Source organism: Oncorhynchus tshawytscha, linkage group LG25 (assembly GCF_018296145.1).
Source record: "Oncorhynchus tshawytscha isolate Ot180627B linkage group LG25, Otsh_v2.0, whole genome shotgun sequence".
Classification (NCBI taxonomy): Eukaryota; Metazoa; Chordata; class Actinopteri; order Salmoniformes; family Salmonidae; genus Oncorhynchus; species Oncorhynchus tshawytscha.
The window spans coordinates 40162933-40180329 of NC_056453.1; the positions used below are offsets into that span (position 1 = coordinate 40162933).

Genomic DNA, 17397 nt, shown 5'->3' on the forward strand with positions numbered 1-17397 from the left:
CTTGCATGAAACTTGAGTAATTTGTTTTGCCTCCTCGCCCAGCCGCGTCACATTGTTTAAACGATTTATATTTCAAGGAGGCTGTATATCACCGACTAATAATGTGTAAACGAGAATGGACCCGCGAATCGAGTGAGAAATGGATGGATCGCGAAACTGTAGCGATAGGTTACATTTATTCTTGAGGATCAGTGAAGATGGTGTTACTCTTACCAGGGTCAACTTCTTAGTTTGTATGTGGAATTTCCCCCATGTGCTCATTTTTTAAATTCTAGTTGGAAATGCAGGGCAAAAATAATCCCCATAAGAAGTGCTGTCATGATTTACGTAGAATGTTAATACTCGCTATAGCCTAATGCAGGCAGGCGCTCCTGCTATGTGGAGAAATTCTACCGCTTGATGGATGATTATAGGTTGCCCTACTTATTCTTTAGCCCACGTTTGATACATGAGTTTAGGTTAGTGTAAACAGTTATTTATTTATCGGTGTTTGTGTTACTGATTTCTTTAGTGGGTTTACACAAGAGTGGAAAATAAAAAGAGAAGTACAGGTTCTAATGGTAGGAAAAATAAGTGTCGGATAGCGTACACAACACTAGCGCAATAATAGCCTATCACCTTCAAACCTTTTAAAAACTTGCTGCTTTAAATCAGCAGTCAAGTCTTCGCCATGTTTGCAAATAAATGACGGATATAACAAACAACCAATTAAAGTCTAAAATGATCCAAATCATTTTCAAGTGTAACCAATTGTTTCAAGGAGTCGTACTTAAGGTGGGCTGGTGTTTGACACTGGATATAGCCTAAAATCATTAATTTAGACAACAATCTGTGATAACTATTATGTTAATGAACGATCATATAAATTATACATATATATGCCTATTAAATTGTCCTTATAGTGTACTCATTTATTCAAACGATAAGTGTTCTGGGTAAATAAAACATCAATCCATGATAGGAGAAGACACCTTAAAAGGCGGGTCAAGTAAGTGTAGTGACAGATCAAGCAGCAAACGCAGTCCCTTCTAAACTGAGCTCATACATTATATTATAATGATTGACATGTACTTTATCAAACCAGAAATCGGATCTTGTCTTTACAGCCAATATTAAAGTTGCTAGGGAGGGTACATTAGTGTAGGTAAGGTTTAATGAGACTCCATTGGATTGTAATCATCGTCATGTCGGATTTATGTAAACTACAACATTGTAACAAAATGGCGACTGTTTAGGTCACGTCAGTAATGCAGGGCAGCACTGTTATTTCTTACAACTCAACTGATACAAGTCAAGGTTTGTTACATATTATCTTCTCGCTCGTTCGCGTTTCATGTTAATTTGAACATAAATTGTCATCATAAATTTCCGGTAACCATCCCTCGGCAGCTGTCAAAAAGCTCAACAATATGAATTGACGGTGTGCGGCTGACGTTCAAGCTCGCGCCGACTGCTAAAATGAACAAATCCTTGTTTGTCGCTCGTTACGTATCCAAGCTGTCAAACACGCGTGCAAAAAGTCCAACTCCATTGCCCTTCTTGCGCTACTTGGTACTAATATGAAAATAATAGGATTGATGAAAATACGAACTTCGCCACAGAGTATCCTAACGTTACCCCAGTCAGCTGGCGATGTTGCAATGAAACATTTATCTAACAGATAAAGATATCACGAACAATTGTAACATCTATTTAACCGGTTACATTTCGTCTCCCTTGTCGTGATGGTTATAGTCAGGGTGTCATGACTAATTAATCTTAACCTGATGTAGTACTGTGGTAAAATATAGATTATGTCAATCAATGGATTATGTTATCAGACTCGGACTACCGATTAAGGGCAATTCCATGGCAACAAGTGAAATTGAGACTGATTTTTCACTTTAAAATGTATGTCAAACGAAAACCAATGATTAAAAAGTTAAACAAATCATACAACTGCACAACGACTAGTTTGAAGTTTCACTCAAGAACATTGCAGATGTAAAATTTGATACCAGAGTGACTGTTTGCTGTTCTTCAAGTACATGTTTTTTTTAATTTTCTGTGTGAAATTGTTAAAAGTAGACATTGTGCATAGTCAGTTTTTTTTGCAATATTTTTTTGTTACATTTTAAAAGTGAATCATTTGAGTCGCTGTGTTACTGTGGAATTGCCCTTAAATAACATCAGCCTTTCCCTAACCTCCCTAGAGTGTCTTTAATCTTCAATCCCTCTGAATCGCTTCATAACCCATCCGTTTCTCGAGAATGTTATTGACCTTCTTCATTTTAATGTTTTGTAATGCTTCTCAGTTATTAAACTGATGTTATGGTGACGTCTCAGAATGTAAGATACTACTAATCCAATGTGTCATGTGTAGTCTAGGGCGTATCCCTCACAAATTGCTACCCGTAATCAAATCAATCTGGTGTTTGACTAATGTCACTATTGACATAATGTCTTTTAGGCTTGCCCACTAGTACATTAATACTGTATAGTGAAGGTGCTGGGTAAAAATGATGGTTCTGTTATATTTTTTTTAGATTACAGTATTACTTATTCTTGACTTGTGATCTTGTTTATGATTGTTTTTTCTTTTTAAGGAATTGTGTGACCTCATTTGAAGAAATTGTGTTCTAGGTCGTTCGGTAACAGTCCCAACCTTCAAGGAATTTGACGTGACGCGAGTTACTACCTTGGATGAAGATTTACAGCAGGATTGTAAATGTATTAATGCCGAGGTGGAACAGTACCTATTTTTTGTTGTTGTTGTTGTTGACCTTTTCAAGATGTGCTGGATGTACCAAATGTTTCACAACAAGGGGGGATCTCTATGGGTAATTTTTTCCTGAATCTCATCGATTTAACCATGGTGAAACTTACCAATCCTCTATATACAGAGTGGATTCTAGAAGCGATACAGAAAATCAAAAGGCAAAAACAGAGGCCTTCCGAGGAGCGGATTTGTCATGCGGTGGCAACCTCACACAGATTGGGCAAGCGGACCGTTCTAGAACAGTTGGATTTAAGTGTTCATGATGGTTCCATTCTCAAAGTCACCAATAAGGGGAACGTGTCGTACAAAGACCCCGAGCACCCTGGGAGAGGATTATTATCATCATCATCATCATCATCGTCGTCGTCGCTCAAACCTGTAAGTGCAAACCTCTCTATTCCATCATCTAAAGGATCTATATGGAAACCGAGTGACCTACGCCACGTTGATTGGAATAAAGTCCTGAGGAGGGCCATCGAGGGTCTGGATGATAGCCGTGGTTCCTCTCTGAAGAACATCCAGAGGTACCTAAGGAACCAGGATGATCCATCGCACGTCCTTGACAACCCAGGTTTCCAGCAGAGGTTACGGCTGGCCGCTAAATGGGCAGTCAAAAACGGCCGGCTGGCGAAGGATGGTCCGCGCTACAGGTTGAACCAGGGGGTTAATGGAGCTGAGGGTAGGAGCCAGAGTTGTCCAGGTGCTTCCCCATTGGCTCTTCTGTGTGTCACTCTTCTTCCACATGAGAGAGACCAGGTACAGTATACTGATACTTGCCTCCTGTCTTCCTCTGTTTTTAGTGGTCTATGCTGATAATACTGTATGCCCTTTCACTGTAGATATACTATGCTACTCCATAGACTCTGAATCCTTTTCAGGCTATCGCTTATGTTGATGTTATATCTCCCCTCTTTCGCTAGTTAATTTTTTAATATTATATAGGCCGTGTTTTATTTTAGTCATGGATCAATCGGTACACATGTCCTTTCCCTCTAACGCAGTTGGTTGAGCATTGTGCTTGCAACTCTAGGATAGTGGGTTCAATACCTGGGACCACCCATACGTAAAATAAATGTACGCATGACTAAGTCATTTTGGATTAAAGCATCCGCTAAATGGGATTTTATTATATTATCCCGTTAACCAGCTAAATAGACACTTGATTATTGTGTTTGACCATCTCATTTCTAAAATTTCAGTCCGATTTGGTTTCAGTTAAGGACTTGTGAGGCTCTCACTAATAGGCTTCAAGTACTGGGTGATGAAGCTGCTCTTGAGGAATGCAATTGGATGATAGCTGACTGTTGTGATGAATAGGGGAGCTCTCTGTGGGCTTGAATAAAGCTGTTGTGATATAATAATGCTGCTTGGAAACACAGCAGTAGATCTCGCTGCTAGTTTAGTGTGTACTTGAGAACTAGGCATTGTTGACATTTTCTCTGCTCAGGAAAAATGCTTTGTAACTAACTGGCCATGCTTGTATTTGACAGAATAGATGGACTATGTTATTGTAGACGGAGAGTAAATAACAGACAGTAGCTTTGAAGTTCTTTGAGATAACACAGGAGGAGGGGGGTGGGGGGGTGCCTTGGTGATATACAGTATAGCCTATGATATAGGGCCATAAAGACTTCCTCATAGCCTTCATTTGTTTTTCTTGACTATGACACAATACTTATGCTTTTCACTCTGCAGAGATTTGTGACTCCATCACTGACACTCAGCAGTAACTCACGCTGCAGGTGAACACTACTGTATTGACAACAGTTTTTTACTTAACCCTCCTGCTGTCTTCCGGTCGAATTGGACCGATTTACAAGTTTTCTCTCTGAGAAATGTAGTTCATTTAATCTGATTGTCATATAAGGTTCCATGACTTTGTCCACACAGGGCATCTGAACACACAAAATACATGTTGATGATTTTCATTACATGTTGGGTGTTTTATTTAACTTTTGTACACCTGTGGCGTTCCTGGTCAAAAATGAACGATCATTAGAAATTAATGGGTGACACTAGAATTAGTGTATAAAATTGAGTTCAGGCACATGCCCATTTATCAGATGGACACACTTTCTCTCCCAGACTCCCACATGCATGTGTGTTTGAACACACACACACACAATCATCTCACTCCCCTTGGCTTCCATGGCAACCCCCACGGGAACCTTTCCCCAATAGAATCTTTCCCCCACGGGAACTACACCTGTTGGCATTCTCACAAACAATTGCAACACTGTTTCAATAATAAACTCAGCAAAAAAAGAAACATCCCTTTTTCAGGACCCTGTCTTTCAAAGATAATTCGTAAAACTCCAAATAACTTCACAGATCTTCATTGTAAAGGGTTTAAACACTGTTTTCCATGCTTGTTCAATTAACCATAAACAATTAATGAACATGCACCTGTGGAACGGTCGTTAAGACACTAACAGCTTACAGACTAGGCAATTAAGATCACAGTTATGAAAACTTGGGACACTAAAGAGGCCTTTCTACTGACTCTAAAAAAAACACCAAAAGAGAGATGCCCAGGGTCCCTGCTCATCTGCGTGAACGATCACATAAATGTCCGTACTGGGAGACGCCTAGACAGCGCTACAGGGAGACAGGACGGACAGCTGATCATCCTCGCAGTGGCAGACCAGGTGTAACAACACCTGCACAGGATCGGTACTTCCAAACATCACACCTGCGGGACAGGTACAGGACGGCAACCACTGCCCGAGTTACACCAGGAACGCACAATCCCTCCATCATTGCGCAGACTGTCCACAATAGGCTAGGAGAGGCTTGACTGAGGACTTGTAGGCCTGTTGTAAGGCAGGTCCTCACCAGACATCACCGGCAACAACGTCGCCTATGGGCACAAACCCACTGTCGAAATGGGCACAAGCCCAAAGTGCTCTTCACTGACGAGTCGCGGTTTTGTCCCAACAAGGGTGATGGTCGGATTCGCGTATATCGTTGACGGAATGAGCGTTACATGGAGTCCTGTTCTCTGGAGCGGGATCAATTTGGAGGTGGAGGGTCCGTCATGGTCTGGGGCGGTGTGTCACAGCATCATCGGACTGAGCTTGTTGTCATTGCAAGCAATCTCAGTGCTTTGCGTTCCAGGGAAGACATCTCCTCCCTCATGTGGTACCCTTCCTGCAGGCTCATCCTGACCCTCCAGCATGACAATGCCACCAGCCATACTGCTCGTTCTGTGCGTGATTTCCTGCAAGACAGGAATGTCAGTGTTCTGCCATAACCAGCGACGACCCCGGATCTCAATCCCGTTGAGCAAGTCTATTCATCGGAATAGTCGATTTAATTAGGGCCGATTTCAAGTTTTCATAACAATCGGAAATCTGTATTTTTGGATGCCAATTTTGCCAATTAGAAAAATATATTACTTTTTTAATACCTTTTTATTTAACTAGGCAAGTCAGTTAAGAACACATTCTTTTTTTCAATGACGGCCTAGGAACAGTGGGTTAATATTAACCAGGTGAAATTGTCACTTCTCTTGCGTTCATTGCACGCAGAGTCAGGGTATATGCAACAGTTTGGCCAACTAATTTGCCAGAATTTTACGTAATTATGACATAACATTGAAGGTTGTACAATGTAACAAGAATATTTAGACTTGTGGATGCCACCCGTTTAGATAAAATACCGAACGGTTCCGTATTTCACTGAAATAATAAACGTTTTGTTTTCGAAATGATAGTTTGACCATAATAATGACCCAAAGGCTCATATTTCTGTGTGTTATTATGTTATAATTTAGTCTGATTTGATAGTGCAGACTGACTGAGCGATGGTAGGCACCAGCAGGCTCCTATGCATCCATTCAACCAGCACTTTCGTGCGTTTTGCCAGCAGCTTCGCAAGCACAGCGCTGTTTATTACTTCAAGCCTATCCGCCTACTGGCTGGTGCAACCGATGTGAAATGGCTAGCTAGTTAGCGGGGTGTGCGCTAATAGCGTTTCAAATGTCACTCGCTCTGAGACTTGGAGTAGTTGTTCCCCTTGCTCTGCAACGGCTTTTGTGAAGCGATGGGTAACGCTGCTTCGAGTGTGGCTGTTGTCGATGTGTTCCTGGTTCGAGCCCAGGTAGGGGCGAGGAGAGGGACGGAAGCTATACTGTTACACTGGCAATACTAAAGTGCCTATAAGAACATCCAATAGTCAAAGGTGTATGAAATACAAACGATATAGAGAGAAATAGTCCTATAAATACTATATTAACTACAACCTAAAACCTCTTACCTTTGGAATGTTGAAGTCTCATGTTAAAAGGAACCATCAACTTTCATATGTTCTGATGTTCTGAGCGAGGAACTCAAACGTTAGCTTTTTTTACATGGCACATATTGCACTTTTACTTCTCCAACACTTTGTTTTTGCATTATTTAAACCAAATTGAACATGTTCCATTATTTATTTGAGGCTAAATGGATTTTTATTGATGTATTAAGTTAAAATAAGTGTTCATTCAGTATTGTTGTAATTGTCATTATTACAAATAAATAAAAATCGGCCAAAATAATCGGTAACGGCGTTGAAAAATCATAATCGTTTGACCTCTAGTCTGGGCCCTGTTGGATCGGAGGGTGAGGGCCAGGGCAACCCCACCAGAAATGTCTGGGAACTTGCATGTGTCTTAGTGGAAGAGTGGGGTAACATCTCACAGCAAGAACTTTCAAATCTGGTGCAGTCCATGAGGAGGAGATGCACTGCAGTACTTAATGCATCTGGTGGCCACACCAGATACCGATGTCTGTGGAACTTGTTCAGTTCATGTCTCAGTTGTTGAATCTTGTTAAGTTTACTGAAAATAAACGCTGTGACCGTGAGAGGAAGTTTCTTTTTTTTGATGAGTTTATGTTGAACTTTTCTCACAGCTCTGGTATACAAAGCTTTTTTGAGGCCTTTCTCACAATTCATTCTGTGGCAGCACAATGACCAAACAATAGTGAGGCTCTTGATCATATCTTTGATCATGACACTGGTGAGGAGGAGAGCGAGTTCTTGTTAAACTTTAACACAAAATAGTCTGTGATAAAAGGCACAATATGAGTATTTGCTATAGTAAAAATAATCCATACATTACGCTTTTGTTTTACTCAAAAACGAGTTGTGTGAGCTGAGGTCAATGAGGCCTGCAGGCCATAAAGAGCTAATAGAAGTTCAAAACATGTAATGTTCACAAGAACTGAAGTTGATAAAAAGATCTAACACAACATTAGATGATAATATGTATTATTATGGATTTATAATCAGCTATAATGGTGGCGGCCATTTTAGGAACACAGAATGAATTAACATGAAAACAAACACAACAGGAGGGTAAAAAAAAATGGAAGAGAACTTCACGGTGAAGGTCAAAGCATTGGAAGTTGGAAACCTTTTCTGTTGCTTTAAACAACTGACTAGGTGTTGTTAAGTAGGGTCTTCACACACCCACCACGGACACCCACTAGATGTGCCTGATATGAGACAAGCTGAAGGAAAGAGAACCCCCACACCAACTTAGGTTAGGGAGTAACAACAAACCAAACAGGAGAGAGACAGGATAATACTTTGTTTAAACAACTTAGAGGAAGAACTAAACAGCTGTGTGTATCTTTTAAAACATTTCTTATGCCATCTCCAGCTCTAGCCCAGCAGCGGTGACCCTGCAGCCCTTCACACTTGTACCCGTATAAGTGTTGAAAATGGCAAATTTGGACATTGACAAGCGCCTAAATATAAACGCAGTGGCTGTACAGTAACATGCTATACATGACGTCAGAGCTTAGTGTCTGTTCAGTAACATGCTATACATGACGTCAGAGCTCAGTGTCTGTACAGTACCATGCTATACATGACGTCAGCGCTCAGGGTCTCCGCTTCACAGCTCTGAATGGGTTTTGACTGACAGACATTCTGAACTTCAGCACCTTGTGCGACAAGTTGACCCATCCTTCCCTCTAATTGGACAACTCTTGCACCTTTTTGGTTGTCTGAGTGAGGGAAATACTGTAAATTTAAGAGGATTTGATTAGATCTTAATGTATTTTGAAAGCTGAGATGTTGAAGATTCTAAGAAATATCGCTTTGATGTCATACAAGCAAGCAAAAACACCAAACGTGCACTTCACATTTCTATGTCATAAAACTCATGTAATGTACAGAGTCAACGTCTATGATCTCTAAATTTGCCACGGACCATGCATCTGAATGCACAAATGACTCCATTCTATGCGGACCTAAAGTACGATCTGCTTCTCTGAATTCGCTACTGAAAGCCTAACACTGTAAGATCGTATTTTATCATTTAACAAGCCATGTTGTAATGGAACAAGCTTTCAGATGATGCCCACCTGACCCAGATTGTGATTTATAAAGGACCGTTTTTGGATTGTGTAAACAACAGCGGGGATGCAGGGTTGTGTTCCTAACTTAACAGCTACAAGTGTGTTCGCTCTAGTTCCTCAACAGCACAGCTAGGCGAGCTCAAAAAAAGCACCTTATAGTTGAAGAATATAGTTGGAGAAGTGGCCACTTGGAAACACCAGTTAGTCCTCTACTCAAACCATTGTCATTACATTTGAGTCATTTAGCAGACACTCTTATGCAGAGTGACTTACACTTAGTGCATTCATCTTAAAGATGGGGGACAATCTAGGTGGACAACATCACAGGTATAGTAAGTACATTTTTCCTCTTTAGTAGCGATCACCAAAGTGAGGGAGGGTCGGGGCAATAGTGGGTGTAAAGGGGTTAAATATACCCTGTAATATTCCCAGGTGCAACACACAGGCTGACGAGGTGGCTCCAATCAGTGTGCACCCCATGCTAATGAGAGAACCGTAACACCTCCCCCATTTTTTTTAACAACAATTTAAATATTTTTATTTGACCTTTTTTTATTTTACTAGGCAAGTCAGTTATGAACAAATTCTTAGTTACAATGACGGCCTAGGAACAGTGGGTTAACTGCCTGTTCAGGGGCAGAACAACAGATTTGTACCTTATCAAGCTCGGGGATTTGAACTTGCAACCTTCCGGTTACTAGCCCAACACTCTAACCACTAGGCTACCCTGCCACCCCAAATATAGACTCATCTATTTGTTGGACCAGTTTGCTCACAACCAAAAATAAATAAAAGCACACTCCCAATAACATGGCTAAACGGGATCCCTGGACTGTCCCGGGAATATAAAATGATGACCTGAGGAAATGACATGTTCCCCCTTATGTCTAATCCACAAAATACACAACATGCACAGTAGCAGATAAACACAATTTATTAAGGAAACGGTCTGTCTTTTAAGAAAGGGGGTCGGGTTAAAAGTGGAAGTCAGATTTTGTTTAGACCTTGTGTGCAATTTACCAATAAAGTAATCTCATCCTAATTTTTCTATTTCAATTTTGGACACGGAGAAGACTGTCCTTTCTCTCATGGCGGTAATGACAAACTGCTGGATACGAAGAACCAGGTTTCTGACGATTTCTTGTCTTTGGGCACTACAGAAAAAGTTTGAATCCTTGCAGTAGTAGGTGACTTCTGGATTGCTTTTTGCGTAGGGATAACAAAACATATCTGCAAGGACTTGAGATTTCTCAAGAGCGAGTAAATGTAGGTAGCAACTCTTTCATGAAGGCAATTCTTGAAATTGCTCGAGTAGTATGAGCGTCTTTTCTAACCTCGAGGGCCTCGACCTCGTGAACCACGCACCGATCAAAAAGACATGCTTTGTTCTCTTGTAAATTCAACAGGAGTTTGCGACTCTGTTTTTTTTTGTTATTTACAGAACTACTCTGGGACCAACTCGTAAGCCCAAAGGATTCTTTAACCAGTGTCATGAGCTAAAGTGACGTACACTTTCTGAGCTTTTACCACAAGGAGCAGTCACCAGATATCTCATGGCTATTTTAGAGATGTGGCAATCCGCTTAAACAGAGTACAATATACGTCCACCTCCTTCCTCGTTGAAAGACTGTACAAGCCAGCTGTTCCGACCAAGATCTAACTCTTTTTAACGGTGCAGGAAGGCATGACTCCATTCCAAATGCTTCCATCTCTATCTCTTTTAATGGAAGGGAATGTTCACGTGCAACCAGAGAACGTTCATCTTGTTCTAATGTTTCTTTGGTGGCCTCCCAATTCTATCTGTTTTTTAAACAAATGACCCGCTCCAACTCCAATCTCCATTGTGCCCATTTAGCCTTTTGTTCTATCTCAGATGCACGTCTACAGGTTGTACTCGACTACCCGTAGGGTATGAGCTGTTATTTCCTTTTTGTACATTTTTATCCAGTTTTTTCCCAGGTAGAGTTCCCCACAAATGCTTGCATATCAAAGTGTGTGTTTTTTTTTTATGCAAGTTTCCACTGTTTTTCACCAATCTTAGAATGCTTCTGAGTGGTTGTCAGTGACAAACTCTACCACAAAAGTACCTTTTGAACACTCCTATCTGGGCACAGTAGAGCTTCAGAGTAGGTGATTTAGAGTGACTACCATACTCCTGGTAAACAAGATCCTGGATGAGACCCCATTTTGTTATGTTCCCGAACAAGAACTCAAAAAAAATCGTCACTCAGAACAAAAATTGAACTTTTATAAATGAACCACTGACAACCAGAATGAAACAGGTGGGATTTTAAAATTGGTTCTGGAAAGCAGGGCCTTACAAACACCCACCATGGACACCGACTAGATTTGCTTGATATCAAGCTAAAGGAAAAGAGAACCCCCACCAACTTAGGTTAGAGAGTAAAAATAAACGTGTAGCAAACCAAACAGGGGAAGAGACAAGATAAACAGCTTTAACGACTTCGAGGAAGAGCTGAACAGCTCTTCCAACATCTCTCATGCCATCTCAAGCACTAGCCCAGCAACCCTTAATAAATATCACCTGCTTTCAGCACAATGTGCACCACATGCCTACAGTAAACCATTCTAGATTGCAATTTCCACGATTGGAAACATTATCTACCCTTCAGTTTCATTATGAATATCAGGAAATAACACCCTCGACTGTGCAGTGACAAGTTTCGGTGTCTGGTCAGACCCAAGTCAAACTGAAATGTTAAGACACTGTCGTCCTGTAATAAAAAGCATATTATTGATTAAAAAAAAAAAAAAAAATCTCTTCTAATTTGAAATGTCTAGGCCCGTCTCCTTTTGTAGACTTATAATAACACTCTGCTCTCATGCTATTTTGGTGGTGACATCACTAGGCTCTTCTAGTTCACTGTGTATTTCAAAAAGATGTCCTTGCAGTTAGCGAGTAACAACTCATAACTAGTGGGTATAGGAAATGAGAAAGTCTTGGAAAAGAGCATTCTTGGGTGAAAGTTTATTAGATTCTAAAGTGTTTGGCAGGAACAAAGGCAAGGAATGAGATTGTTTTTTTTTCACTCCCCTCACTGTTATGTAACCTCTTCTTCAGTGCAGCTCTGCCTGGCTTCTAGAACAGCAGCAGTGTTCTAATAGAACCACAACCCCTTTGCGGAACACAACTGTGTCTCTTTTCAAGCACTCTAATTTCCTGTAATGTAGTTAATTTGGAAGCCCCTAGTCAATCAGCTGAATATTCTTCAGCTGTCTATTTTTATTATGTTATTTTTCAAATGAGCTCCACTAACTTCTTTTTTATTCTCTTGGTTTAATCACCAGTCGCAAGCTTTTCCCTGCTGTAAAACATCTCCGATGACCAGCCCAGTCTGTACCAGACTTGACTTTAAATTGTTAGCCACAGAATGCACTGCACTTGTTATATCATCTTAGGTTCATATATATCATATGCTCAGGTTACCTGTGATGTAAACACTCTAAAAAAGGCTCATAGGACTCACTTTTTAGGTAACCTGAGCATATCTCTAGCTAGTCCCTGAGACAGGTCAACTAAGCTCTATCCTCATTGTAACAATGCCTTTATTTCTCATGTGGTCCCACTGGCCAATTGTTTAGCTACAGCTTTTCATTGTGGTAACTATTTCACTATAACATCCCTGCAGATGAATATTTGTCCTAAACACCTAGGCCTTTCACATCTAGTTAAATCTTACAGCTTTTCATTGTGGTAACTATTTCACTATAACATCCCTGCAGATGAATATTTGTCCTAAACACCTAGGCCTTTCACATCTAGTTAAATCTTCATTTGCAGCTTTGGGGGATACAGAGGATGTAAAGTAGCCTATGCTTGTGAAGGATTTATTGTGATCAAGTGCAGAAGAAGCAGCCGATTTAGATACTTACTAGAGTTTGAACAGTTCTGCTGATTTGGAAGTAGTTTAAACAGAAATGCTCCAAACACCTATGGCCTTTAACATGAAGTTGAATCTTCATTTGCAGCTTTGGTGGAAATGGTAGTTGTGATATGGGATTTACAGTTGAAGTCAGAAGTTTACATAAACCTTAGCCAAATACATTTAAACTCACTTTTTCACAATTCCTGACATTTAATTATAGTAGAAATTCCCCGTCTTAGGTCAGTTAGGATCACCACTTAATTTTAATCATGTGAAATGTCAGAATAATAGTAGAGAGAATTATTTATTTCAGCTTTTATTTCATTCACCACATTCCCAGTCTCCCAGCCTTTAAATTGTTTAACTTGGGTCAAATGTTTCGGGTAGCCTTCCGCAAGCTTCCCACAATAAGTTGGGTGAATTTTGGCCCATTCCTCTAGACAGAGCTGGTGTAACGGAGTCAGGTTTGTAGGTCTCATTGCTCGCACATGCTCTTTCAGTCCTGCCCACAAATGTTCTATGGGGTTGAGGTCAGGGCTTTGTGATGGCCACTCCAATACCCTGACTTTGTTGTCCTTAAGCCATTTTGCCACAACTTTGGAAGTATGCTTGGGGTCGTTGTCCATTTGGAAGACCCATTTGCGACCAAGCTTTAACTTCCTGACTGATGTCTTGAGATGTTGCTTCATTATATCCACATTTTCCTCTCTCATGATGCCATCTATTTTGTGAAGTGCACCAGTCCCTCCTGCAACAAAGCACCACCACAACATGATGCTGCCACCCCTGTGCTTCACGGTTGGGACGGTGTTCTTCAGCTTGCAAGCATCCCCCGTTTTCCGACAAACATAAAGATTGTCATTATGGCCAAATAGTTATATTTTTGTTTCATCAGACCAGAGGACATTTCTCCAAAAAGTATGATCTTTGTCCCCATGTGCAGTTGCAAACAGTAGTCTGGCTTTTTTATGACGGTTTTGGAGCAGTGGCTTCTTCCTTGTTGAGCGGACTTTCAGGCTATGTTGCTATTGGACTCGTTTTACTGTGGCTATAGATACTTTTGTACCTGTTTCCTCCAGCATCTTCACAAGGTCCTTTGCTGTTGTTCTGGGATTGATTTGCACTTTTCGCACCAAAGTACGTTCATCTCTAGGAGACAGAACGCGTCTCCTTCCTGAGCGGTATGACGGCTGTGTGGTCACATGGTGTTTATACTTGCGTACTATTGTTTGTACAGATGAACGTGGTACCTTCAGGCGTTTGGAAATTGCTCCCAAGGATGAACCAGACTTGTGGAGGTCTACAATTTGTTTTCTGAGATCTTGGCTGATTTCTTTTGATTTTCCCGTGATGTCAAGCAAAGAGGCACTGAGTTAGTGTATGAAAACTTCTGACCCACTGGAATTGTGATACAGTGAAATAATCTGTCTGTAAACAGTTGTTGGAAAAACTACTTGTGTGATGCACAAAGTAGATGTCCTAACCGACTTGCCAAAACTATAGTTTGTTAACAAGACATTTGTGGAGTGGTTGTAAAACACGTTTTAATGACTCCAACCAAAGTGTATGTAAACCTCCGAATTCAACTGTATTGTGATCAAATGCAAACGTCCATCCTATTTAGGCTAGATGGGCCTACGTACTAGAGACCGACAGCCCTCCTGATTTGAAGTAGTTTAAAGGACAGAGCTTGAAAAACCAACTGTTTGATAGAGCAACTTCCTGTTTCTACTTTCTGTGGCCCATTGTTCACGATGACATAATGCCCATCTAGCCAAGGTCGTGAGTTCCGTTCCCGTGGTGATCGATACTCATACTAAATATGCACTCCCTGTACCAGACTGTAAGTCACTTTGGATGAGTGGCATATCTGTCAAGTGGCAAATTTAAGCAATAAGGTCTGAGGAGATGTGGTGGAATATTGGCCATATACCACTAAGGGCTGTTCTTTAGCACGTTGCGTCATGCCTGGATACATCTCTTAGCCGTGGTATATTGGCCATATATCACAAACCCCAGAGGTGCCTTATTGCTATTATAAACTGGTTACCAATGTAATTATACCCGTGGTATACCGTCTGATATTCCACAGCTGTCAGACAATTGGCGTTCAGGGCTCGAACCACCCAGTTTATAATATCCTATATTCTGCTCAACTATAATAGTTTGTTGAAGAGCTGAGGAAAGTGTGGTGTAGCCTATCCTACAAGAATGAAGCACCAGGTTAAATAAAGGTGAAATATAAAATATTTAAAAAAAATCAGCACTATAGCTTTCATTCAAGAGTTACTGTCTTAACGTAGACTGAGGCAAGCTGATATTTAGGGTTGGGCAGTATGCAGATGATAATACCGTTTCAGTAGTATACCGGGGTATACGGTATTACTGGAAGTGCACACAACGGGGCTCTATCTAAAAATATGTTATTCAAAGTTTTTGGGGACGCACAAACAATTCCGGCAACAGGGATCTTGATTCAGGAGGGGCCATTTGGCAAACTCTAAGCTGACTGTCATGTGCCTTTTACTGAGGAGTGGCTTCTGTCTGACCACTCTACCACAAAGGCCTGATTGGTGGAGTGCTGCAGAGATGGTTGTCCTTCTGGAAGGTTCTCCCATCTCTACAGAGGAACTCTGGAGCTCTGTCAGAGTTACCATCTGGTTCTTGGTCACCTCCCTGACCAAGTTCCTTCTCCCCTGATTGCTCTCGGGAGAGTCTTGGTGGTTCCAAACTTCTTCCATTTAAGAACGATGGAGGCCACTGTGTTCTTCGGTACCTTCAATGCTGCAGAAATGTTTTGGTTCCCTTCCCCAGATCTGTGCCTCGACACAATGCTTTCTCAGAGCTCTACGGACAATTCCTTCCACCTCATGGCTTGGTTTTTGCTCTGATATTCACTGTCAACCGTGGGACCTTTTATATAGACAGGTGTGTGCCTTTCCAAATCATGTCCAATCAATTGAATTTTCTACATGTGGACTCCAAGTTGTAGAAACAAGTCAAATTCTTTTCTTTTTTTGTTTTATTTTTTTACATTTTTAATAAATTTGCTAACTTTTCTAAAACTGTTTTCGCTTTGTTATTATGGGGTATTATGTGTAGATTGAGATGTTATTTAATACATTTTATAATAAGGCTGAAAAAGCCAACGAGTCTGAATACTTTCTGAATGCACTATATTGAGGGATAGAGTGACTAGGCAACAGGATAGATGATAAACAGTAGCAGCAATGTATGTGATCAGTCAAAAGGCTCAATGCAGATAGTCCGGGTAGCTATTGGTTAACTATTTAACAAACTATTTAGCAGTCTTATGGCTTCGGGGGTAGAAACTGTTCAAGGTCTTGTTGGTTCCAGACTGCTTGCTGTGCGGAGAGTCTATGACTCGGGTGGCTGGAGTCTTTGACAATTTTTAGGGCCTTCCTCTGACACCCCCCTGTTATAGAGGTCCTGGACTCGTTGCAGTGAGAGAGAGATACAGAGCCATAAAATAACATGTCTCTTTGGGAAACTTTTGTGTGTTTTACTGTTTTTCACTTTTGTTTTATCTATTTGTAAAAATGTTTCCCACGCCAATGAAGCATCCTGTCTCACTGTAGTGTAAAGCTCTCTTAATCACCTTTTTCAGATGATCACATCCCCCTTTCAGATTGAATGTATGAAGGCCAATCTTTTACATATATTACGGTAGAGTACCTCTGTACAAAGAGTACACGGAAAAGATGGGTTTTAAGTCAAAAATCTGCAGCACTTTACAGTACTGAGGGCTTATGATGACTGTATTTGCATCCATTAGAATGTTGTTTTGCTTTCATACAGCATGAATACAGATATTATTTACAGCTTCTCCTCGTCCATTCTGACACTTTCTAACTGACCCCCATCCCAGAATGCACTTTGTTACTCTCCCCAGCTATGCTTTGGCCCCATCCCAATATGCAATATACATTTTATATTTTAGTAAATTTGCAAACGCTCTTATCCAGAGAGACTTACCAGTAGTGAGTTCATCATTTTGTTTGTACTGGTCCCACGTAGGAGTTGAACCCACAACCCTGGCATTTCAAGCGCCGTGCTCTACCACATGGGACCATGCAGTTTCTGTTTCTCTGCCCAGCTACGCGCTGACCCCATCCCAATATGCAGTTTTCTGTTTCTCTCCCCAGCTACGCGCTGACCCCATCCCAATATGCAGTTTCTGTTTGGGAACGAAAGAGTCCAATCGGGACAAGAGGTCAGAGGAGCTTCTGTCCTGTGCAGACTGTGGAAGCAGCGGTAAGTTCATACCCTTTTTACACTACTGAGCTGAAGTGGACCGAGCTGTACTGGACTTGACCTAGTTACAGATCCACCATATCTCAGTTACCTAGAAAGCATCGGTCCACTTTACAAGATGTATGTGTTT

General features: G+C 41.0%; 1 protein-coding gene across 1 annotated transcript in view; it reads left to right on the forward strand.

The window, feature by feature from the left end:
• Positions 1-1156: 1156 nt before the first annotated feature.
• LOC112224691 (histone acetyltransferase KAT6B-like) overlaps positions 1157-17397 on the forward strand; it is a 116399-nt gene continuing 100158 nt past the window's right edge. The window contains exons 1-3 of the mRNA XM_042305749.1: positions 1157-1296; positions 2586-3514; positions 17159-17267. Of these exons, the coding sequence (XP_042161683.1) occupies positions 2816-3514; positions 17159-17267 (808 nt within the window). The 5' untranslated portion in view covers positions 1157-1296; positions 2586-2815. The remainder of the gene's footprint in view (positions 1297-2585; positions 3515-17158; positions 17268-17397) is intronic.